At 39.9% G+C, this 26099-nt stretch overlaps 1 protein-coding gene across 2 annotated transcripts in view; it reads right to left on the bottom strand.

The window, feature by feature from the left end:
* Nucleotides 1-26099, bottom strand: part of NBAS (NBAS subunit of NRZ tethering complex) — a 230899-nt gene that overhangs the window by 147337 nt on the left and 57463 nt on the right. The window contains exons 22-25 of one of the 2 annotated variants that reach the window (XM_060233719.1): nucleotides 15075-15158; nucleotides 13221-13398; nucleotides 4951-5136; nucleotides 3569-3742 (exon numbers count right to left, since the gene is read on the bottom strand). In XM_060233719.1, coding sequence (XP_060089702.1) covers nucleotides 3569-3742; nucleotides 4951-5136; nucleotides 13221-13398; nucleotides 15075-15158 — 622 coding nt within the window. The remainder of the gene's footprint in view (nucleotides 1-3568; nucleotides 3743-4950; nucleotides 5137-13220; nucleotides 13399-15074; nucleotides 15159-26099) is intronic. The other variant, XM_060233728.1, reaches the window with a different exon arrangement.

Here is a 26099-nt window from a genome sequence, read left to right as displayed (position 1 = left end):
GGCACTGATGAGGTAGAATCTATAGAACATGTACTGTTTTCTTGTCATTTCTATCAGCAAATTTGATCCAATGTAATTTCCCCTCTGCTTAATAATTACTTAGGTTGTTCTGATGCAGATATTTAAGGAAGCTTTTGATGGGTGCAAACCCATAGGTCACTATTAGCTGTGCTAAATTTTTCTCAGCAACCTGTAGAATTTGGCATGAAATTTTATGTATAGATTCTAAATTTCAGAGATAAGTTCTTATGTATGGATTTTAAATGTTAAATCTTAGAGATATTCCTGTTATATTTAGACCAATTTTATTCTTAAATGTTTTACTGAATAGTTCTTGCGTTTGACTTGTACGGTCATTGGCTGAATAAATTGATTGACTGATTGATTGATACAACTTCAGCCTACAGCTGGTGGAAGTTGTGGTCAGAAATATTTCTGGATGCTCCCCCACAGGAGGAAAAAAAAATGTTGCAAGAAGAAAACTGGCGCAGAAGAGAGATGGCTGAACTAAAACTTCTCTCTCTTTTAAACGTTCCAGTTTTGTTTGCCAGCAGTTTTTACATTAAGAGTACACTTTTTAAAAAAGCACTCCACTTGCAGTCTGAAGTGGTACTATCTACACTACCACATCATATATCCACATGTTCAACCCAGGGTTCCTGTATCCCCTTGACCATCCGGTGGGGGCATTTGGGGGGGAGTTCCAGGGGTGGGTGGGGATGCTCTGGTATTTGGGCAAAACTCTGGGGGTTTTTACCCTCAAAACAATAGAGTTTGCCCTAATACCAGAGTGTCTTCTGTGTGACAAGTCTGTTTAGTGGTGGGATCTTCCACCAGTCAGCTGGTCCATAGCAGAGAGAAGCCCCTGAAACCAGTGGATCCCCCACTGGGACCTGGTAACCTTAGTTCAGCTTGAGGCTGTTTTAAAAGTATGACCGAGAAAGAGAACTTGACAGCACAACATTCTGCCCCATGTATGCTTCAGGTTGTTCTAAGTTTCATCTCCTGGGTATTGAGGAAAAAGTAAAACTGCTTCTGCTGGCCTCTGCCCTTCGACTCTGTCCATCTGTATTATTTTGTTAAATTCTATTTTCAACTGCCCTCCCCCGAAAAGATAGGGCTCCGGATGGTGTACAACATAATATCATATAAAACATCATTAAAAACAGATTAAAACCAATAAAACACTGTGATTAGCCTAAAAGATGGTGCTAAAAATTTCAGTAGTGTCATTGCCTCATGGGGAGGCAGGGAGAGGGAGTGCCAAGAAGATGGAACCATCACTGTCCTCAACCAAACATCTGGTGGAATATCTCTGCCATACAGGTCCAGCAGAACTGCATCAAGTTCCGCAGGGCACGAGTTCCACCAGGTTGGAGCCAGGGCAGAAAATGCCCTAGCTTTGGTTGAGGACAGCCAGTTCTCAGGCCGGGAACCATCAATAGAAAAGCGCAATGCTTTCCTAGATGTACACTAGGACAAGCAGTCCTATATACATAGGTCTCAAGCCTTTAACGCCCTTGAAGGTCAACACCAAAACTTTGAACCTAATCCAGTACTCCACTAGAAGCCAATGCAGCTCACGCAGCACAGGATGGCTATGCGTTATATTCAGAGTCCCCATAAGGACCCGCACTGCCAATTTCTGTACCAGCTGGAATTTCTGGGTCATCTTCAAGGGTAGGTCCAAGCAGAGTGAGTAATAGTAATCCAATCTGGAGGTGACAATTGAATGGATTGCTGTAGCTCAATCAGGGCAAGACAGGTAGTGGGTCAGTTACTTGACCTAGTGCAGCTGGAAGAATGCCAGTCTGGCAACATTAGTGACTTCACTCAGGGAGGTGTTCAAAGTCACACCCAAGCTCTTAATGGCTGGTGCCAACCTCGAGGGCGCACCATCAAGAGCTGGAAATTGGCACCCCTTGCTTTATCATGCCAGTTTTGTCCCTCACCATCCCAGAAGTTAAGATTTACACACTTCCTGTACAAGAATACTTACTGCTACAGCAATTTAGAGCCAGACTGCAATTGCTAGAGATTGCTAGGCTGGGGGGGGGGGAGTATATAAAAAGTGAGGGGAAAAAGCGAGGGTCCTTTTTTCTCAGTTTTTTAGAAGAGAAAATTGGTAGTTTGGGGGAGCACTGAAAAAATATGTATGAAATATTTTCTCTTTTTGAAAGAGTGAAATGCTATAAGACATGATGGGCATGTTGTAGACATATAAAGTTCTTAAATCCTAGAAGGATACCCAGTCTTTAGTAAGGGAGTATGCAAGGCTTTCATTGCTTGCCAGCAGCTGCATGCCTTCTGCTGTCTGTCTGACCTGACATGGTTGACCTTTTCACCTTTTCCTCAAATCACTGTTTTGCATTTACCCACAGATAGGTATAAGTACCATATTGCCCTATTTTGCTGGAAAAAGAAAAATATCAGAAGGAAATAGGGATTCCAGCCTCCAATTGGGATTTGGGGAGCCCCTGGATTTACAGCTCATCTACAGACTACAGAGACCAGTTCCGCTGGAGAAAATGAATGATTTGAAAGGCAGATTCTAAGGTGCTTTACCTGAATAAGGTCCCAGTCCTACCCAAGTTCTATTCTCAAATCTCCAGAGTTTTCAAATCTGGATCTGGTAACTTTGACCCCCCCCCATCCCCCACCAGTGGCCAGGGGAAACCTGGTAACCCAGAAGGAAGGTCAGAAGCTCTCTCCAGCAAGACAGCAAAAATTAAGTTATGTGTGCTAAGACAGTATAAAGTGCATTAGCCTGCAGTTTTCATTCAAGTATTGGCTGTATTTGCAATTTTGCCTGTGGCCAATAAGACAGTTATAACTTTTACATTTCATGAATACATATCCCAATATTATATTCTGGGTAAGTTACATATGATGCATTTTATATTGTTAAAATTAGTTTAGGTTTGACAGGAACGTAAGTATTGCATATATTTCAATTTTTCTTCAAAATTTTGGGTTTTCCCCCCAGAAAAAAAATGGCTTCAAAATTTCTGGAAATTTTTCATCTTTAGCAATTACACAACTAGACCCATACATGCTGTAATGAATTGTTTGCAGGTTTTGTAAAGGGACTTAAAAGGAACATTTTTAGGGATGCATGCAAACCATCTTCTTATACAAATAGCAGAATATGAAACAGCAGCAGAATATGGAGGGGAAAAACCTCCACTTGACCCAGCTACAGTTTTTTAGAAGAAAAGACACATAAAATAGGGAAGTAACTTCACAAAATCTGTACCTCAATGTCCACATGCTAAATAACTAGCTGCTGAGAAATGATTAATGATTAAAGGAATATTCTGACATCTTGATGACACAGATCAGCGATATATTATACATTCTATTTCCACCTTGTTTAGAGGACAAATGTTTTCATCAAGAAGATAAATGCTTCGTCCAACAATGCTGCACAATAACAATACTACACAACAACAGGCTATCTACAGGGCTGATCAGTACAAGCAGGTTTAAAAGGTATGTGCACGTATTACTGTGAAAGAAAAAACAAGTTATGAGGAGCAAACATTCATAACTAAAAAGATTAACTTACAGCTGGCTTTGAATGTTCAAAGATTTTCAGGGGATATTTTAGATCTTCCTTTGCCAGAGTTACTAAATATTCTTTTAAAAGCTTTTTAGCGAGCCCAGGAGACTGATTTTCACAGCGATGTAGGAATGGAACCATCCACTGGTAAGCGTTTTTCACGTACCTTTCCTCTGAAGACTGGAAAGAGTTCAGATGGTTTTAAAATCAGAGGTTAACAAATTAAGAGTATATAGTCACACTGTATAAAAACTGTAAAGTATTATTGGGCTATATGAAAAGTTCTGGTATTTAGTAGTCAAGAACTGGTTCCCAGGTGGCTCAAAAAATCCACAAAATGGGGCAGCCTCTGCTAAAGTTTACAGTTCTACAAACCTGGAGAAACATCTAGGTATGCAGATGTTGTTAGTAACAATAATAACAGTAAAATCTTTTACAATGGCAGTGAACAGTAAAACCTTTCACAATAGTAAAGGTAAAGGTAGTCCCCTGTGCAAGCACCAGTCGTTTCCAATTCTGGGGTGACGTCGCATCACGACATTTTCACGGCAGACTTTTTACAAGGTGGTTTGCCGTCTTCCTCAGTCATCTACACTTTCCCCCCAGCAAGCTGGGTACTCATTTTACCAACCTCAGAAGGATGGAAGGCTAAGTCAACCTTGAGCTGGCTACCTGAACCCAGCTTCCTCCAGGATCAAACTCAGGTCATCAGCAGAGAGCTCGGACTGCAGTACTGCAGCTTTACCACTCTGCACCAAGGGGCTGCTTTCATAATAGTAGTGAACAGTAAAACCTTTCACAATAGTAAAAGCAATATCAGCATGTGCAGATATTTTTTAGTTTCTGCTGTTGTGGAATTGAAGCAGGGTATGCAGAATTCCAAGAAGCTTTCTTCTCCAGTTACGGACTAGGCTCAACTATTTTAATTCAGTAAAGCTGCTGTACTATGTGCCTTCCAACCATACCACGTGTATGATGACTAGAACACCAGGGTAACAGGGGACATGGAGCAATTTTTCTGCTTGGGAGTTTTCCTCTCAACGTCCATAATTCCCTGCCCCATCAGATCACTAAAAGAGACAGTTTGCAGAATATATAATGGTGACATTCAGCTTTTGCAATATTTAGCTTATTCAGCTTTGGACCACAATCCAATACAGAGTTAGGCATGCTTAAGTTTAATGAAATTAATGAGTTTAAGAGGGCCCTTAACTCTGTGCTGGATTGTGGCATTCACCTAGAATAGTTCCTGGGGCCATTTTGGAGTAGATGGAGGCTGTTAAGCCAAACTCAGACAAAACCAGGATGATTATCAGATTTTAGTCTGCTCTGCTCACAATTGCATTGCAGAATGTTTACAATTCATGCCGCCATAAAACAATACATACGTTCATCATTAACAGTCTTAGCTTCTCAATGTCCTCCATTTGTTGCAGATCTTTCAAGGTCAGCGTTACGTCACATCCAGTCTCATAAACTAGTGTCTCCAGTGTAACCAAGCTGTCACACAGAGAATGCAGGCCAGGTATATTTCTCTCCATACCAAGACGAACCAGAGACAGAGCACAATCCACCTGTTAAAAACAAAAGAAGGTAGCTTGAGCTAGATGTTCACTTAAAGGTGTTGGGGGAAGTGCATTCTTAAAAGTAGGGCAAGGAAAATCTTTCAGATGAGTAAGCATCAGCTTTAAGTGCTCAAACCATTAAGCGCCTTGAACTTTCTAACCAGCTTTGATTTTAATTAGTTTTTAAAATGCATTTTAAAATACTTTATTGTATTGATTACTGTAAGCTACCTCAAGGTAGCTAATAAATATTTTAAATAAATAATAAACAAAGCCACAATTTCATTAGCAAATGCAACAGATAATCAGAAGATGTCCAAGCAACATGTCAGCAAAGATAAGAGCCAAATATGTGCATTTAAAATCACCATATGAACTCTTATTTACACAAAGAGTATATGAATTCTTATTTACAGAAGGAATGGTATTTGGAAATGCCTTTTTATCAAATGGACTATCAACTACCAATATTGTTTCATTTTAACTATTTCACAATAATGTTGCATCTTGCCAGCTCCTGCAGAGATACTTAGTCCTATTTAGAGAGAGCACCTAACATTTACTCCAAGATCAGATGTGCCCAGAACAGGGGATAAGGGGGAGATTAATGAGTTTACAGGGGCCTGGCTGGGGAGTTCAAGGGGGCCTATTATATTTGGAGAATAAAACTAGAAAATTTTCTCTCAAAACTCATGAAATCACATATATGAGATTATTGGGTGGGGGGGGGGAGATAGTAGACTTTGTTAACACAGTGAGTAATTAGGCCTGTGATCTTTGCTGTGAGCTGGAACACATTTATACAGTTACTGGTCTGTACAGCAACAAATTCCATGTGAAGATTTTATATAATGTTGGCAGCAAAAGGCCTTTCCACTTTAGTAGTTCTGTCTATAAAAGTGAAATTGCAGGCTCCTGCAGTGGCAATTTACCTCTGGGCCATACAAGGAAGGAAAAGGGATTAACCTTTAACCTGCTCTCACAGAAATCAGAAGCCCTTCTCCTCCCTCTATTACTAAATGGTTACATAAAATCTGCACTACAGAGTAGATTATGAAATTAGCAGCCTTCATCATACTAAATCAACATAAAGAGTACGATTACAAACTGTGTGAGCTGCTAGTTCTTGGTGCCAATTTGTGAATACATATGCAAGCAAGGCCATATTTCGATCAGGATTGCTGTATGGGAGAAGGAGGAATTCCTGCCTTCTCTCCAGTGCTGTTTTTGGCAGTTGAAACAGCTTAAGGGGCCATGGGGGGAGCATTACTTTCTCTGTGGGAAGCTAGCACATGCAAGAATTTTTAGTGCACATGCTGGCTCCCAATGGAATACATAATTCTCCTCCCTGCAGGCCCCATACTGTTTCACCAGACAAAAGCAGCAGAGGGAAGAATGCTGGAGTTTCAGTAATTCTGATCCAAATCTGGTCTTGCTGCATGTGTACTCATGACTTGGCATAAGGCAATAAATAACTCCAAACTTCCCAAATATGGTGTGGCGAATAATAAACAGTATAAGCACAAAGAAAATTGTAACAACTGACAAGCAGGGAAGATGGGAGGAGACAAAGCTTTAAAGACTGGAGCATTTTCCCTTGGCAGCTGCATCATCCCTCGGTGATGACCAGCAACTCCACACTTCCAGCTTTGCCCCTCCTAGGCGACCAGTGGGAACTACTTCCTCCCTCTGACCAACCAACCATGAGGCTGGCCCAAAGCAGCTGTGCTCCCCCCCCCCCCAGTTCTGGGCCCCAAAGTGTGGTTACAAGTAAGATCTTGCCATGGCTTACCTGCCACTGCATCATGACCCTGGTATCCCTTAGTTTCAAATGCTAGCAAGGGCTGCCCTGACCTGGATAGCCCAGGCAAGTCTGATCTTAGAAACTAAGCAACATTTATTTATTTATTATTTATTTTAGTATATTTCTATTCTGCCCATTCTCTGTAGGGCTCAGGGTGGAGTACAACATATGATAAAACAATAAAATACAATAAAAACACTGACTCTGGCAAGTACTTGGATGGGAGACCTCCTTGAAATACCAAGTCGGAAGCACAGGGGCAGGCTTTTTTCCAGCTACCTCTCTGAATAATCTGCAGACCCCTGAGTATGGGTCAGTCACCAGAAATCACCATGACTTCCAGGTACAGACACGCACACATAAAAATACAAAAATACCGCCCCCCCCCCAAAAAAAACCTAGCATGGGCTGCCTCTGCTTAGCTTCTGAGATCTGACAAGACCAGTTAGTCTCGGGATATCCAGGTCAGGACCTGTAACCAGGGCCGACCCTAGGGCCCGCAGTGCCTCAGGCAGCCTTGCCGCCTGTTGCCCCCCCCCCACTCTCCCTGCTGCCCTTTCAGGGCAGGGAGGCAGGGGAAGGAGGCCAGGAGAAGTCATGGCAAAAAGGGAAGAAGGCAGCAACGATTTGGGGCAGGGAGGTAGGGGAAGGAGGCCAGGAGAAGTCATGGCAAAAAGGTGAGATGCCTAATTTGACACCCCTCCAGGGCTGGCGCCCTAGTTTGCCTAGTGGAAGAGCCAGCCCTGCCTGTAACATCTAGTTGGGCTCAGAGAATAACAGTGCAATTAAGCAGTTATATCCTTCGAAGCCCAATTACTTAGTAGGGTATATCTCAGCTTAAGATGATACTGTTAGTTCGTTCTCCATGTAAATGTGCAATAAAATTGACAATAGGAAATGCATTTACTATTCTCAAAAATAAAACATAAGATCAAGATTTCGTAATAACAGTTAAAAGTTACTCAAACTACTGAAGTTTCCTTATTACAGAAACAGACCATTGATCCTTCTTGTTCAGTATTCTTTTCTCTGCTAAGTAATATCTCCAAGCATGTCTCAGGCAGGGATCTTTCTAAATGGCAACATGACAAATTATTATATTTTAATTATAGTTTCTACCAAAACTGTATTCCCAGTTATACAGATGATATAGAATACATAGGTTCTTTACTGGGGGGGGGGGGGGCAGATTTTTAGTTCTGGTTGCTTCTTACCTCCCCCTCCCACACATACCCAATTCAAGCAATAATGGAGGTTAAAGCTGGAGGAGAGAAGCATTCCCACTGGAGCTGGCTCCAAGGCTTGAGAAAAAGGTGCTAATGCAAACCTTTTGTTATTTCACAGCTTCCACCCATGAATCATCACCTATGCAAATGCCTACTGAACTGAAAATAACTTCCAGACATTAATTAAATGTCTGACGAGTTAAAGAGGAACGCACTGTAAAGGAACAGGAACCCAGCTATACATTTAAGTGAACTTCGACAAATACAAATATAGCTTCACTGACATTTTTTCCAGAACTGTATGGAAAATTTTTTAGTCAGCTGCAAGCGCAAAGGAGAATCTTTTCCCTATAATAAAAAAAGCACAAATTGAATTCACAACCCAGAATCTGTGCAATCAGTGTAGGGATATTTTGTGTACCCAGAAAATTTTTAAATTGATTTCAGTGCGGACCACACCCTGAGACAATAGGAAAAAAATAAACTAAGTTGAACACAATCGTTCTGCATGGCTAATAATGTGCTACTCCAAATGCCAATCTAATTAAAATGTTTTATGTCATTAGTTATATGATGATGCAGGGTTCTGATCTTACCTTTCTCCAAACACTTCTACTCATTCTCACATGTTACTTTCCCCAACTATGAACTAATTACCACTGGCATACAGGGCATAATAAGCCCTGATGGATTAAGAAAAAGGTTCTGTCTGGTGCAACATCCTGTATCTAACTAGGACCAACCAGATGCCTCTGCGAAGTTCACAAAACTGGCATGTAGACAACATCTGTTCCCTGTTAATTGCTACCTAATATCCAAATGTATAGTAGTCTTCCTGGGCAAATGTCAGAAATCTATCAATTAGCCACCATAACAAAAAAGCATGGAGAGTCCTCCTCCACAAATTTATTTCCACTCAACACATAGTTAACTTTACTAGTGATGGATCCAGGTGGGCAGCCATGTTGTTCTGAAGCAACAGAACAAAGTTGGAGTCCAGTAGCACCCTTAAGACTAACAAAGTTTTATTCAGAATGTAAGCTTTTGTGTGCATGCACACTTTGTCAGACAATGATTTGGGTTACAGTGAGCAGTGCTACATATAGCTGGCGGGCAGTGGTTAAGCATGCAGAGTAGTACAAAGTTAGAATCCAATAGCAAGATAATGAAATAAGCAAATTGAAAGAAAAAACTGAAAATGAAATTAACAAACTGAAAGAACATTTGGGCTGGATAGTATTTGCATGGGAAACCAATAAAACAGTAACATGTCAGAATGCGAGAATGATGGTGAGAGTGTCATAAGGCAATAAATGCTGTTAATTGCTCTATTGCTTGCAAGTCTGGGTTAAACTAAGAACATCTCTTTCCTAGAGGTGTTCCTGTCCATTTAATTTACTTTTTAACATGTAACATACATTATAAGCATATTCTAGTTTGCCATTAAAAAAAAGAATAAATCAAAATACAGTGGAAGATGGATTTAGTATGTGTAATGAGATAAACAGCCGATATCCCTTATTTAAGTATGTCAATACAAAAAACATTATTCTGATAACACTATTCTAAAAGAGAGATACATTGGAATACTGTGGATATATAGCTATACTTGGTGAGAATGGGTTTAGCATATGTAATGAGATTTTTTTTAAAAAAACCAACATCTTGGGGAGGTGTTTGTTCCAATTTTCATAATAACTTGTAATTCAGCAATTTATCTCTCCATTTTGTTCTTGACGTTCCTTTGTAGTAAAACAGCTACTTTGAGGTCACCCGTTGAATGTTCTGGAAGGTTAAAGTGTTCTCCTACAGGTTTCTTAGTTTTCTAATTCCTGATGTCAGATTTGTGTCCATTTATCCTTTGGCATAAGGTTTGTTCTGTTTGCCCTATAAAAAGAACTGTAGGCATTTAATGGCATATATAATATTGGAAGATGAACAAGCGAATGAGCCTGAGATGGTATAGTTAATGCTGTTAGTGCCAGTGATTGTGTTGTCTGGGTGATGGATGCCTACTAGACTAACTGGCTTTAAAAGAGGTTTATATTATCATGCTCAGCAGGATTACACTCCTCTAGATCCATTAAATGCAATAAACATAGAAGAGTGTAACTCTCTTAAACTATGCAGTGTAGGTCTATCAACTGCTATTAGGCGTGATCTCTAAATGGAACTAAATATACAGCAGGATCACAGTGCATAAGAATGCAGAGAAGATAACCACCATGATAAATGGCTGCTAAACTGTATACAAAATATTGTACATTTACTAGGTTCAAATGCTGTTACACATTCAAATAATCACCAAGCTGCCACTTTTACAAAAATTTTATGAAACAAAAATTAACTTGTAACTTCAATACATTCCTGCTTGTACCAAGCCTGAAAATCAAACAATGGCGTCCACCTTAAAGTAATCTGATATAATTCCAGCTTGTAGAATGTGACAAGTGAGATGAGCACCTAAGTTCCAAATCATTCTGTGAGGAATCTTCTTCAGAACAACTCCAAAAAGATTTTCAATACAACTTCTTCCATGAAGTCTGGAACTAATTTTCCAAGTTATAAAGTTTATGCAAGAGGTAAACCAGTCTTTAAGTTTTCTGAATGAAGAACAAAAGCCTTTCAATTCTGATGCTGCTGGCAAAATTCTCTCTCATGATCTATAAATGAAATTACCATGCTCAAAATTTAGGAAAAACAAATTCAACTGCCAGCATAATTTCCCCAGAACTGTTTGGAGCTTTCGGGGTTGGATGTCACCAATATGCAGACAATATCCAATCCTATATTTCATTATCTAAGTTCCCAGATTGGCCCATCTTAGTTCTGAATTGGTGCTTTGAGACTGGGGTCAAGTGGCCATGGCGAAACAAACTGAAGCTGAATTCAGACAAGGCAAAGGTAATGCTGCTTGGGAAGTCTAATATTCTAGAAGACTGCATCTAGTTGCTAGATGGAGTGACATTGGATTTTTTCAAAGCTAGCTAAGAGCTTAAGAGTGCTTCCTTTTTAAAAGGCAGGTTGGCATGGGAGCAAGGAGCACCTTCTATCAGCTACATCTGATTCACCAAATCTCATGTCATCAGTTCCAGTGCAAAAGAGGTGTGACTTAGTTATACCTTTGGACGAATCTTCAAGGCAGGCAGTAAGTAACAAGCTATACAGGGCTGGCCCTAGACTGTCTGGCACCCTAGGCAAGGCTAACGTCTGGTGCCCCCTTCTGCACTGATAATGTCACTGAGTCACATGGAGGCACCTTTGCCTAGTGGCAGGGCCAGCCCGGAGTAACAGCCTTATCTTTGCCAGATAACAAATCTAATAAATGGATATCCCAGCCAAACTGGTAAGTATGAACTCAATGGAGAAATAAAAGATCTTATAGGAGAATATGAATCGCAACTGAATTTTTAAAAATGAGCATTTCTGTCTTTGCATTTCCACACAGGCATACTTTCTATTCAACTGGACTATCTGAGAACCTGCCAAATAATTCATTAAGGGGTAAGGAATTATGTCTGGCCAAGAAGAAAAGTCTTCAAAAGGTTGGAATACTTAAGAATGTCAAATAATCTGGCAGCAATTGAATAGGTGGGGTACTCCATCCTCAAAAAGAGGGTACACATTTTCTTTTTGGAATCATACATGACTCGAGATGGTCTCTTTGTTCAAAGCTGGTATGTATCCTATTAAGAACTAAAGGGAGGTCTGATGGAAAACTTGGGTAGGGAACCACAAGCTTGAGACTCTTTCATCTACTGTCTTGTCCAAGAAGACACAAAACAGTCAAGCTTAGTCCATTCTAAAAGATCAGGAAGAAAATGTTGCCCAAGCAAACAAAATCTGAATTTTGCTATGGCTTTCCACACTAATAAGGAAATGAAACCAAGACCAGCCTCTAAATATAAATTGAAATTTGAAATACAATTAGGCACTTGAAAAATTACATGAAGACATTGTTACCGTACAGATTCAACTTTAGAGGAAAGATCAAGAAACCAAATTGGAGCACCATAAAGCAAAAACATCTATTTTTTGCTTTACAGAATTCCAAAGTAAAAGGTACGAATTTCCTTCAGAATGGTAAAAAGAATTTCATAATTGCAGCCAAGTGTACTTTAGTAAACTCAAAAACTAAAATAATGCAATTTCCATTTTTGGAAGAGGCAAAATGAAAGCCTAAGTACCTAGACCCAATCTGGTCACGCTGATGCAAGCTTCTATGATTTCACTGCTGGATTACTGCTATGCACTCTACAATGGGCTACTTTGAAGACAATGGTGCTATGCACTCTACAATGGGCTGCCTTGAAGACAGCCAACAAACGAAAACTGGCTGCCAGTCTGTTTCCAAATTCAATTCAGGGTGCTGGTGATGACCTTTAAAGCCCTTCATAACCGGAGATCCACATATCTGAAGGACCTTCTCTTTCCATATGAACCTGTGCAACACTTACCGTCATCAGGCAGCCATCTGTTGGTTATCCCAGTATTTAGGATAACCCCATCTGGCATCAACCAGAGTCTGAGCCTTTCCCATCATGGCCCTAGCTTTGTGGAATGGGTTTCCTGAAAAGAAAAGAGGGGCACCCTCCTGGGAGATTCTTCAGGAGCTGCTGGAAATGTTTTTAACTGTTATTGTAAGCTGCCTTGAAACATGAGAAAAAGGTGGGGAATATTTCAATAAATAAATGGATGTACTGTGATACACATATCAAAAAGAAAGGTTCAAAACAAAGTAGTTGATAATGTACTTTGTACACTTCAAGTCAATATTCTGGTGTTTCATACAAACTGAGCCTACCTATAGCTGGTGTGAAACATCATGCCCCTTGGAGCAAGGGTATCGATCAAATCTATCAGCACACAATACAGTAGTGATTATATATCAAATGTATACCATGTTATGTGTTAAATGTACAGTACTTTAGATAATATACACTAAAGGTATATTACATTTTTAAAAAGAAGCTGTATCAGGTGCACTGGTGTGCATCCACATATTAAAAACGTGTGGCATTTGAACCCATAGCAATAAGAACATTTCTGGAGTTTTATATTACCTGCATAGAATAGTCTTCTATCTCCTCTGCTCTTTCCGAATACCAATCAGTGACCAGGTTTATGGAAAGCTCGGCAGACTTGTATTTCATCAGTTCAGGCTGAGATTCGTATAAAAATTCACTCTCATCTTGAAGAACTGGTTCAAAAGTCAGCCTGGGAGATGCAGACAAGAACTTGCTAAGTGAAGAAACATGTTATTTTTAAATGACATCAAGCAAAGTCAAACGTTTATAACAAAAAGGAATGAATTGAAGCCCTTCCATATCAATGAAAGATTCAGATCTTACATGAATAAATAGATTCACTCAAAATTTTCTGATCAGAAATTTTGTAAACCCAAAACTGGAACATAATTGTATCCAGCTTCTTCCCATCTTTCTTTTAAATGAGAACTGAATTTAATGCTCTGATGAAACACAATAAAATGTACAAAGAGCACAATACAGAGTTCACTATAGTTATTTCCAGCACAAATTGTTTAAACCTCTGAGTGTAGATTTTTAGAAGTTAATTATCCCTACTGACATTCCATCTATCTCTGGGTAATTAATCTTAACACTGCATTGGTAAGTGTTTACATATATACATATTTCATTGCGGCACTTTAAGTGAATAAACAAGCCTACCTATATAAGCAGAAAATCAAGAGCTCCCAAAGAGATGTTGTTTATAAGGGGAGAAAAACCCCAACCTTGTTCAGAGCATATACCTTTTCCCATACCCACAATCAGCTCTGTAAACACACAGGACTAGTTTACTCCTTACTTATTTTTAATTAAACTGTTTATATATAGACTTTCAACCTAGCTTCCAAAGATGGCAAACATTAAAACATTTCAAACATGAAAAATACAATTTAATACACAAGCATATATAAAACATTTAACACAATAAAAAAAAAACACAAACACATGTAACCACACCAACAGGGAGCAGGGCTAATAAGAGTTATTTAGGAACAAGCAAAAACAATTAAGTCTTCACCCATTGGCAGGAGATGATGATCAAGAGAGACAGCTGAATCTCCCTAGAGAAGAAGTTCCAAATTTTTGGCAGCACAACCAATAAGGCTTTTTTTTTTTTGTTGGCACTGCCATCCATCTAGACTCAGATGACGGGTGCTCTGAAGCACCCTCAAACCTCTGAAGATGACCAAGGTGGCTGGATATGTTCATAAGAGAGTAAGCAGTTCTCAAGGTATGCTGGTCTTAAGCCACATAAGGTCAATACTGGAACCATGAAATGCACCAGAAGGAACTTGGAAGCCAGTACACATGGAACAACGCTGGAGCAATATGGTCCCTATGATTCACAACAGCTAGCATTCTGTACCAACTGAAGCTTCTGGACAGCTGTGAAGGGCAGCCCCAGATAAAGAGCATTACTGTAATCTAATCTAGCTGTTAGCAGGACATGCTCCACAGTGGCAAGATCTTTTCTGCCCAGCCAAATTTGGTGAAAGGCCCCTGACCACTGTTGCCACTTGCTTACCCAACAGGAGGCCCAGGTACAACAGCACCATCAAACTATGAACCTGCTCTTTTAGGGGGATTATAACCTCACTCACAAAAGGAGACATTCCAATTCCTAGGACAGACCCTACTGCACCAGTAGCACCTCCATATCTAGATATCTTCCACTTATAATGAGGGAAGCATTGAAGGGATATCAAAAGTGGACTCATGCCATGCTTTCTCCTCCCATTAGAAAAATTACACATGAGCAGAAACTGGCACATACATATTTAAGCCCTTTGAAAGAGAACACATATATTTTATCAGAACTAATCAATGGTAACATCACAATGAATTCACGCTATGTAAAGATGAATGCACAAAGTCATGTGTACCTACTTGCATGGAGGCCTTTCACACCAGTCTTCTTCCCTGTGCTTCTGTTCACTCCAAGGAAGAATCTTCAGTACATCTTCTCTGGAGCTGTTACAAAACACTCAAATATTTACAATGCATTCAATTTTCTTAGTCTATCAATTAAATGTGGAGTCCAAATGTCTATACTAAACACATAGTGCATTTGACAGCCATAGCATTTTCCAATATACTAACAGTGATTCTTCCAAGAGACTAATTAGAAATTGAGCAACACAATATTTCAGTAAGAATTTCATTCACTTACATGGGCTTTATGCCTATTAATCTGTGAAGTTGCTTTATTCATAGAAAAATGGGCTCCAACTCACTGCACTTACACAGCCATTTTAGTGTGACATACATATGTACAATTTCTGTAAGTTACACATCCTAATCAAAATACATAACGCTTGGTGAATTAATTCCACTATATTGTTCAGGCACACTAGCTACTCCTTTCCAGATCATTAGCCATTTGGATTGTACATTGGTTTTATTTTGAGGTATTTTAAATGACCATTATGTATTTTAAATTCTTTCCACAAATGTATGTTCTGAATTTATTTTTGGACCACGAGAGTTTTACTCGGTACTGCCTGAGTACTGGAGATAGAAGCTAGCAATACTTCTAATGCAAAACCAGCTTAAAGCACAGTGCCCAGTGCTTGTTAAACATTATAGCGGAATTACAGAAGAACTGCTGAAGCATTGCAAACCCACTTTGGGTTTCAGAAATTTCAGTTGGTACATTTACTTCTGTTCTTGATGTACAAACAAACATAAGATGACTTCTCAGTAATTCACACCTTCACAATAGCCAGTAATCAAAATTAATCCGGAACAAGTACATCTCATTACAATTTTAAATGTCAGTGTGATGTTGGCAAAATTTGTTACTTTCAAAGTTTTGGGAAGTTTAACAAAGTTATAAATGGCAAGGCACATACCCAACCATGCTTCAGTATTTCAATATGGAAAACCATTTGTGAAAACTAACACCATTATTTTGTGATTCCAGCTTACACCAGAAAATTTTCTGCCTCTTCTTCACGACAAGCTTTTCTTATGTGCATTCCCATTAATCTAAAAACTGAAGATGACAAATGATGGTTATATCAAACCATATCAAATAGCAGAACCAGGGAATGCATATTTGTAATTGCATAATCAAGTATGCCTCCCCCCAGACGGACACTGTTGCCTGCTCAAAAATAGGTTTATACCATTATACTGTTTGGGAATCACCACTGTATAGTGTGAGATACCAAAGTGCCACAAAAACTGAAGTGTTCGTTCACTAATTACATCATTCTGCAGGTTGTATTCATCGCTCTGCACTCCTGCAACCCAATCTTCCCTACTAATTTATAGAGAATTACTTGATTTCAAGAGGTGGGAGTCAGGATGCATTGGAATTCATCAACAGCCTGCTTTTGAGAACCTCAAAATCCAACTATTAACTGCAAAATATGGTCCCAAATTAGAGTATCGACTGATAAGTAGGAAGGGCCTGATACAAGCAGACAATATAAATTGTGCATTTTCCCACATTTGCCAAGAATAAGGCAGGCCCATTACTTTGGGAGCCAGCTGAGAATTTACATACAAGATATATTTTGACATCTGAGGCTTAGCTTGCAACACTGCCTCTATCACACATCAATATGATCCTCTCAACCAAAAGACAGTACAAGGAAACAAACCTAATTAAAATAAAAATTTTAAATCAGCAATACAAACAAAGCTGCATGATTTCCTGATGTCTGAATGCCTGATCTAATATTTCTAAGTCACAAGACTGAACATCTAAAAAATCTGAACATTTTACCTACAGAGATCAGAAAGCCAGACCTATTTTTGAATCTATGTGAACAGAACACTTTCTAAGTATTCCTAACAGTGATGGTTGCCCTTTCAACACTCTGCAGAATGAGGCTCTTATCTTTTTAATGACTGTAATGTGCCTTCCAGACAACCCAAGCCCTCAAATTCCTGCATGTCACATTTATATGCCAACGGTTGTCAGGCTCTTGCTTCCCATATACGAAAGCCAAGTTCTTGCGAGTGAACCATTTATAACACTTTTTCCTCCTCGCTTAAAAGGTATCATTTTATAGGCTGTCCTTGAGGGTTTGTAGCTTCAAATAGCCAAGGAACCCATAGCAAAAAAGAGAAAATTATGCTGTCTAAATTAAGCATAACGTTCTAAAATGCTAGTGAAGGAGCATATCAAATAGATTGAATGCACCTCAGGCCCAGAAAGCAAGAAAAAGTCTACCTCAAGCATCAAAAAAATGTTAATCATGAACATTTATTTGTTGTTTCCATTAGCTTCCCGCCTCCAACTTTAAAAATTAACATGCTTGGGAGCTGTGCAGTCCAAGTGATATATTTAATGTTTGTCCATAGCAGATACTGTGCGTGCCTGCACAGACCTAAAAATGCAATAGACATTCACAATTATTGTTTAGCTGTGAGCACACTACCTAAAAGAATCTTTTATGGTAAAGGGCTTCTTCATATACAGTTTTAACTTCAAATGCACAGTGCTTTTACATCTAAAACATTAGGTGCACATTGTGCCTCCCCCCCTCCCCACCACATGTATTATATAAACTAGAGAGCAAAAATGGACAATTTTGTACTGAGTGTGCATGTGTATTGTATAACCTACAAGATAACCCCAAGATATAGACAGAAGACAGGAATTTCAAGACTAGAAAATTGCAGCACTTAGGAATTGCTAAGCTAAATATATTCAGGATGCCTTGATTTTCAACAAACTCACCTTCAAATAACCTAGCACTGATCTATTAAAAACAGTAATTCAGAACTCTTCCAAGAACATGCCATTACAATGACAGAATTACATGACAGAATGTTGCTCTATAATACACACACGCTATTTGAACTTAGTCATCTTTCTGAAAAAGTACATTTTCCCATAAGGAACATTCAAGAATCAGCCCACACAAAGGAGTTCAAGTCACCAAAGAAAAGAGAGAGGACAAATCCAGTTGCAAAGGACACACTAACAACTTAGCTTCCAAGATTTCCCTTCTTTCCCAATATGGAAGAAATGTTTATTTCATGGAATGTCCCTCTGGTCTAAAGCATGCAGTTCAGTAGTTTTATCACCATAATGAGCTTTATCTAACCTGGACCAGACTGACAGTTCAGAATTAACACAGCAGAACTCTTCTGAGAAGAGACCATTTAAGAATCTGTTTGCAGTGATGCCCCCAGAAACCTCACCATGGGGACCTACATTTTGATCTCCACTTGTTCATGTGTACACCTCAGCATGGGCTTAGAAAGGAAAGATGTTGTCTGTATCGAACTAATATTAAATGGCAGTAAGTCATGCACGGGCATAAAGAAATTCAAGACTGCTCCTCTAACAGCCATGCAAAGCCCATTTGAAAGCAGTCAAACAGAGGACCATTTTCCCAAAGGATCTAGGAAGCTTCTCCCTGAATATTTGGTCTTAATGAATGTCCCAGACCTCTAAGACAATAAGCAGTGGGTCAATTCTGGCAATTTCTCCAATATCTTAATGACTGGACAGGAAAAAATGTCTATTTATCAAATTTATATCCTGCTCCCTCTCCCCTGAATGGCATTCGAGGTGGTTAAAAGCATATAACATAACCCAATAAAAACAGTACAGAAGATACAATAAATAAACCTTTAAAATATAAAACAATTAAAAATCTATCCCAGTCCACCACGTCTACATAGATAAGTTAACTTCCAATCTTCACAAGGGAATATTTTTAATACTTTTCATGCAAAAGGGGGGAAACTCCCTTCCACAATGCAAGCCATTTTTTTTTCAGACAGTCCATCTTCTATAAGTTGAATTTTTATTACTCTCACATCCCACAGCCAGCACCCCTTCCCTTCCACATTCTTGGCAAAAGAATATAAGCTGTTACTCCTCAACCCCCATGTCTGGTTTTCCACTTGCTTTCTTGCGCTTTGTATGTTTTTGCCCTCCCCACCCGCACACACACTTTTAGTCTTCCTCTATTTGTATATGTGGCGCAGCGTGTTAAAGCTGCAGTACTGCAGTCCTAAGCTCTGCTCACAACCTGAGTTCGATCCCCGGTGAAGCTGGGTTTTCAGGTAACCGGCTCGAAGTTGACTCAGCCTTCTATCCTTCCAAGGTCGGTAAAATGTGTACCCAGCTGGAGGGAAAGTGTAGATGACTCGGGAAGGCAATGGCAAACCACCACGTAAAAAGTCTGCCGTGAAAACGTTGTGAAAGCAACGTCACCCTAGAGTTGGAAATGACTGGTGCTTGCACAGGGGACCTTTCCTTTTCCTCATAGGCAGGTAGCTTGTTAGGGAAAGTGTCAATTATTTTACTATTTTTTTTATTTTCCATTCTATGAATTGCCATATTATTTTGCAAACGACCTCTTTTTATCTTGAAAAGGTTATTTTTCCCCCTCCCCCCTCAAGTGTTGGTCTGAATTTTGATTTCACTATACACAAGGGTATGATTTTAACTATATTTTATCCTCAAATAGAGGTGTTTTCTCTGTGCTAGCAAAGGGACATTTTTACAAGTTAAAGGACCTGCATGGGCATAGCAATTTCGGTAACAATCTTCACATCTCTGTCAAAAGGCTCCTGTGTTTCAAAGGAAAACACAGGCGATACCAAATCTTCCTCCTAACTTGTTTAATTTTATGTATACTATTTTTATAGGGTTAAGTACTCAAAATGCAGACTTCTGTTCACTTTATGAAGTTCAGTATAAGAAGAACTGTAATACAAATGTTTTCTAAATATCTGAATCTATCCAGAACCTTTCTTCCAAAGGGAGAGTTAGTGCCCAATGAAAAATAATGATGGCTTCAGTTGTATCAGATGCAAAATAAAGTATCCGCGTCTCACACAAACAAACAGCATTCAGGATTACAGCTTGTGGTGGACCAGGTCTGCAGGCCCTGTTCAACCCTGCCCTCTAAGGTGCTTACAACATCTGAAGAGGTTTTTCTCTCTCTCTGGTAACCAGCCACCACCACCTGCCTTCCCCAGCAAACTTTTTTAAATTGCGTGTTCAAAATGATGGAGCTCTGTGTGGTACAGAGAACCACAACAAACATCAAAAGTCATAAAGTATTTATTAAAAAAAGAAAATCTTCACTAGTTTTAGCACAGCACCAGATTGAGCAAAGAATTCAAAAGAAATGGGTAAAATGCGATTTCTCTGTCTTTCTCTCTATACATGCCCTATAAGAAGTTAGATATCTCTATAGAGTTATCCTTAGCTTAAGGATAACTCTATTATCCTTAGCTTAAGAAGTTAGATATCTCTATAGAGTTCACATATTAAATTTTCATCCCGCTCCTCAGGACAGGACATGGTTAAATGGCTGCCTCCTCCAGACTTCACTCAAGAGTTCTATCTGCTCTGATGAACACAGTACCCAAGAGATCTTCCTCCTTGCTCCCCTGAGATTTATCAACTCTCCTTTTCCCATCCACTGCCCAGGTCAGAGAAGCCCTTTCTGAAGTCTTCAGAATTTTTCTTTCTGCAGTCTCTCTAATATTTAACCCTTCCGAGTCTGTTCCCTGCTTGAAATGGGGGGTGGATCTTGATAATCCCATTATCTAGAGTGGACCTATTAGTATTTGAATGAAAGTGGGCTGAGGTAAGTCTGGAAAGCAAATGAATTGATTTCCCCTCTTCCTACCTGTTCTCTGCCTAGAGAGAGAGGGGAGGGGGGCTTTAAAAACCCAGAGCTTAGATTTTGCTCATTTCAAACCTTCAAAGGAAAAATGCATTTCTTCGTACAGCTCACAAGATATCCTCAGTGAGAATACATTGTGAGCACTGTGTAAAGAAATCTGTACTCGGTATGTTTGGGTTTTGTCACTTTTTTCCCCCTGCAGTCCGTCATGCTGATTTACTTTCAGTTATGTCAAAAAGCAAAAGCATTCTGCCTCTGCAGAGAAGCTCAGCATGTGATACGAAGATGACAACTATCATTGAGCAGACACATAAAGCTGGCATTTAAGTAACACAATGAGATCTGTCTACAAAAAAACAAGACACAGTAGAGCTAGTGCGTTTATATTAAGGTTGTTGTGCTCAATACATTAATTCATTGCTCCTCACTATAGAATATAAAAATAATCCTGTGGGTTTGCAAAAGAAATGCCAGTGTGAGCAAAATCTAGAGGGATGGTTAGAACAACTTCTCTATTCAAAACTATCACCGTCCCAACACAAGAAAATATGGAATTGAATGTTGAAATCATACACAAAGAAAATCATTCTATAATTTGGGGAGGGGAGGGTTATGTAAGAATAATTATTTTTTCACATTTACGCTGAAGTAGTTTAAGAGTAATTACTCCCCCAAAGAACCATAGAGCAACAGAGAAAAGAGAAACCTGGGATAACAACAAAGAAATCATCAGCTTTCCCATCAAACTTTAGTTCCCATGATTCTTTGGGAAAGAGCCATGGCAGCTATCACAATGGGCTACTATTCAAGGAAGAGATCCAAAGAAATGAAAATTACAACCCAATCCACTTCTACTAAGAGATCCACAAAATCCCCCATTTTGGCTCATTCCATTCACCAACTGCAAAGATACCTGATTTTTCAAGGATCACTTCAACAGTTCACCTATTTGTCCATCTATGTTGCACAAGTTGACTATAATCCTTACTAACCATGCAGTACAGTGCAATAGGCTTTTTGTACATGTGCATTACCTCACAGTTCCCAGTTCATTTGTGAAATGTTGGCAGGTATGTGGGTATGCATGAAACCCTCTTCCAACACTGTTGCAATTGGTTCTTTTTTTGGTACTTCAATTAGAACCAAATACAGAGAGCCAGTTTGGTGTAGTGGTTACGTGTAGTGGTTAAGTGTGTGGACTCTTTTGAACTATTCTCTTGCTTTTCCTGTATGTCACTTCCAGTTTTCTCCTCTTGATTAGTATTTGGGAAATGAGGCCCTTTCCTTCCAATTCCTTGTATGTTATCAGAACATAATCCTGGGGGCTATGTCATGTCTGTTTAGCTTTTATATAGTGCCTAGTACAGTAATAAGCACAGTATAAAGCCCAAAATATGAAAAAAATGACAATGAATGGAACTACAAATGATGATATGGCACAAGCCTAACTATTTATTCAGAAGTAAATATCACTGATTTCACTGGTCTTTACTTTCAAGTGTGCCTGAGAGTGACCATGGATGACTTTTACCAGCTTCAACTCGTTAGCCAGCTGCAGCCTTTCCTGGACAGAAAAGATCTTGGCATTTGTGGTGTGTGCCCTGGTTACATTTAGATTTGATTACTCTGCCTCAGGCTGCTCCTGAAAAGTGTTTAGAAACTTCAGTTAATGAAGGACACAGCAGCTACAATGTTGACTGAAATGTGTTGTACAGGCCACATTGTTACAGTCTAGAGACCAAGCTAAATTGGCTCCCAATATGTTTCCATGCACAATTCAGGGTACTGGTATGGACCTTTAAAGCCCTATATGTCCTGAGAGTAACATACCTACAGGACTTCCGCTATGGTCAGCTATCATGGTGTCTAGCATTCCCTCAGTAATTCCTCATTCACACACAATGTTTTCATTGCTGCATTTATATTTTTGTATGTGTATCTTGGGAATCAGTGAACTAAAATGGACAGGAATGGGTGAATTTAACTCAGAAGATCACTACATCTATTATTGTGGGCAAGAGTCCCGTAGAAGAAATGGCGTAGCCTTTATAGTTAACAAGAGAGTGAGGAAGGCAGTAGTGGGATACAATCTCAAAAATGACAGAATGATCTCAGTCCGTATCCAAGGCAAACCATTCAATATCACAGTAATACAGTCTATGCCCCAACCACTGATGCAGAAGAGGCTGAAGTGGACCAGTTCTATGAAGGTCTACACCACCTTCTAGAATTAACACACACAAAAAATGTCCTCCTCATCATAGGGGACTGGAATGCCAAAGTAGGAAGTCAAAAGGTGACCAGAACAACTGACAAGTTTGGCCTTGGAAAACAAAATGAAGCCAGGTAAAGGCTTTTGTCAAGAGAACAAGCTGGTCATAGTGAACACCCTCTTCCAACAACCTAAAAGACGACTGTACACATGGACATCACCTGATGGGCAACACAGAAATCAGATTGATTATATACTCTGCAGTCAAAGATGGAGAAGCTCCTTACAGGCAGAAAAAACTGCCTGCGGCTCAGATCATGGGCTACTCATTGCAAAATTCAGGCTTCAACTGAAGAAAACTGGGGAAGCCATTAGGCCATTCAGGTTTGACCTTGATCACATCCCTTACGAATATACAGTGGAGGTGAAGAATAGGTTTAAGAAACTAGAGTTGATAGAATGCCTGAAGAACTATGGACGGAGGTTCATGACATTGTACAGAAGGCAGCAATCATAACCATCCCAAAGAAAAAGAAATGCAAGAAAGCAAAGTGGCTGTCTGATGAGGCTTTACAAATAGCTGAGGAAAGAAGGACAGAGAAAGGCAAAGGCAAAAAGCAAAGATTCACCCATCTGAATGCAGATTTCCAGAGAACAGCAAGGATATATAAGAAGGCCTTCCTGAAGGAACAGTGCAAAGCAATAGAGGAAAATAATAGAATGGGAAGGACAAGAGATCTCTTCAAGAAAATTGGAGAAATCAAGGGAACGTTTCATGCAAAGATGGCCATGATAAAGGACAAAAATGGTAGGGACCCAACAGAAGCAGAAGAGATCAGGAAGAGGTGGCAAGAATACACAGAAGAATTAAACAAGAAGGAGCTCATGTCCCAAACAACCATGACAGTGAAATCGATGACCTTGAGCCAGACATCCTGGAGTGTGCAATCAAATGGGCTTTAGAAAGCATTACTAACAACAAAGCGAGCAGAGATGATGGTATCCCAGTTGAGCTATTCAAAGTCCTAAAAGATGATGCTGTTAAAGTAATGCACACATTATGTCAACAAATTTGGAAAACACAACAGTGGCCACAGGACTGGAAAAGATTGGTTTATATTCCAATCCCAAAGAAGGGTAATGCCAAGGAATGTTCAAACTATCGTACCATTGCACTCATTTCACATGCCAGCAAGGTCATGTTAAAGATCCTACAAGCTAGGCTTCAGCAGTATGTAGATCGGGAACTACCAGAAGTTCAAGCTGGGTTTCGGAGAGATAGAGGAACTAGAGATCAAATTGCCAACATTCAATGGATTATGGAGAAAGCACGGGAGTATCAGAAAAAAATTAGAGTATCTATTACTTCTTCATTGACTATGCTAAAGCATTTGATTGTGTGGATCATAACAAACTGTGGCAAGTCCTTAAAGAGATGGGAGTACCAGACCACCTCACATGTCTCCTGCGAAACCTGTATAAGGGTCAAGAAGCAACTGTCAGAACGGGATATGGAACAACTGATTGGTTTAGAATAGGAAAAGGAGTTCGACAAGGCTGTATATTGTCACCCTGCTTATTTAATTTATATGCAGAGTACATCATGCGGAATGCTGGCCTGGATGAAGCACAAGCTGGAATTAAGATTGCTGGGAAAAACATCAACGACCTCAGATATGCAGATGACACTACTCTAATGGCAAAAAGTGAAAAGGACCTAAAGAACCTCTTGTTGAGGGTGAAAGAGGAGAGCACAAAAGTAGGCTTGAAACTCAACATCAAAAAACCTAAGATCATTTCATCTGGCCCCATTACACCTTGGCAAATAGAAGGAGAAGACATGGAAGTAGTGACAGACTTCACATTTCTGGGATCCAAGATCACTGCAGATGGTGACTGTAGCCATGAAATTAAAAGACGTTTGCTCCTTGGGAGGACAGCTATGGTGAACCTGGACAGTATAATAAAATGTAGAGAGATCACTCTGCCAACAAAAGTCCATACAGTCAAAGCGATGGTATTCCCAGTAGTAATGTATAGCTGTGAGAGCTGGACCATAAGGAAGGCCGAGAACAGACGAATAGATTCTTTTGAGATGTGGTGCTGGAGAAGACTCTTGAGAGTCCCTTGGACTGCAAGGAGATCCAGTCAGTCCCAAGGGAAATCAGACTGTTCCCTGGAAGGTCAGATGCTGAAGCTGAAGCTCAAATACTTTGGCCACCAAATGAGAAGGGAGCACTCCCTGGAGAAGATACTGATGCTAGGAAAGACAGAAGGGAAAAGAAGAAGGGGACAGCAAAAGATGAGATGGCTGGACATTGTTACTGATGTAACAAACACGAATTTGAGCAGACTTTGGAGTATGGTGGAAGACAGGAGGGCCTGGCGTGACTTTGTCCATGGGGTCGCAAAGTCACTCGACTGTGCAACTGAACAACAACGTGTATTTTAACTTTGAAGAAGATAGTGGATTTATACCCTGCCCTACACTCTGAATCTCAGAGTCTCAGATAGCCAGTTTGGTTAAGTGTGTGGACTCTTATCTGGGAGAACCAGGTTTGATTCCCCACTCCTCCACGTGCACCTGCTAGTATGGCCTTGGGTCAGCCATAGCTCTGGCAGAGGTTATCCTTGAAAGGGCAGCTGCTGTGAGAACCCTCTCCAGTCCCACTCACCTCACAGGGTGTCTTTTGTGGGGGAGGAGGGTAAAGGAGATTGTTAGCCACTCTGAGACTCTTCAGAGTGGAGGGCGGGATATAAATCCAATATCTCCTTCATCATCTTCTTCTCCTTTACCTCCCCCTCACACACATGCACACAACAGTCACCCTGTGAGGTAGGTGGGGCTGAGAGAGCTCTCAAAGAAGCTGCCCTTTCAAGGGCTGACCCAAGGCCATTCCAGCAGCTGCAATTGGAGTGGGGAATCAAACTCGGTTCTCCCAGATAAGAGTCCACACATTTAACCGCTACACCAAACTGGCTCTCTATCTTTGGTTCTAATTGTTTTAATGACATGCTTTTTGTTTGGTTTTAATGGTTTTTAAGACATGTTTTTATCATGTAGGTTTTTAATGAATACAAGTTCCCCAT

Source organism: Heteronotia binoei, chromosome 1 (genome assembly GCF_032191835.1).
Source record: "Heteronotia binoei isolate CCM8104 ecotype False Entrance Well chromosome 1, APGP_CSIRO_Hbin_v1, whole genome shotgun sequence".
In the NCBI taxonomy this organism is placed as follows: Eukaryota; Metazoa; Chordata; class Lepidosauria; order Squamata; family Gekkonidae; genus Heteronotia; species Heteronotia binoei.
This window is presented reverse-complemented; position numbering and strand designations above follow the sequence as displayed.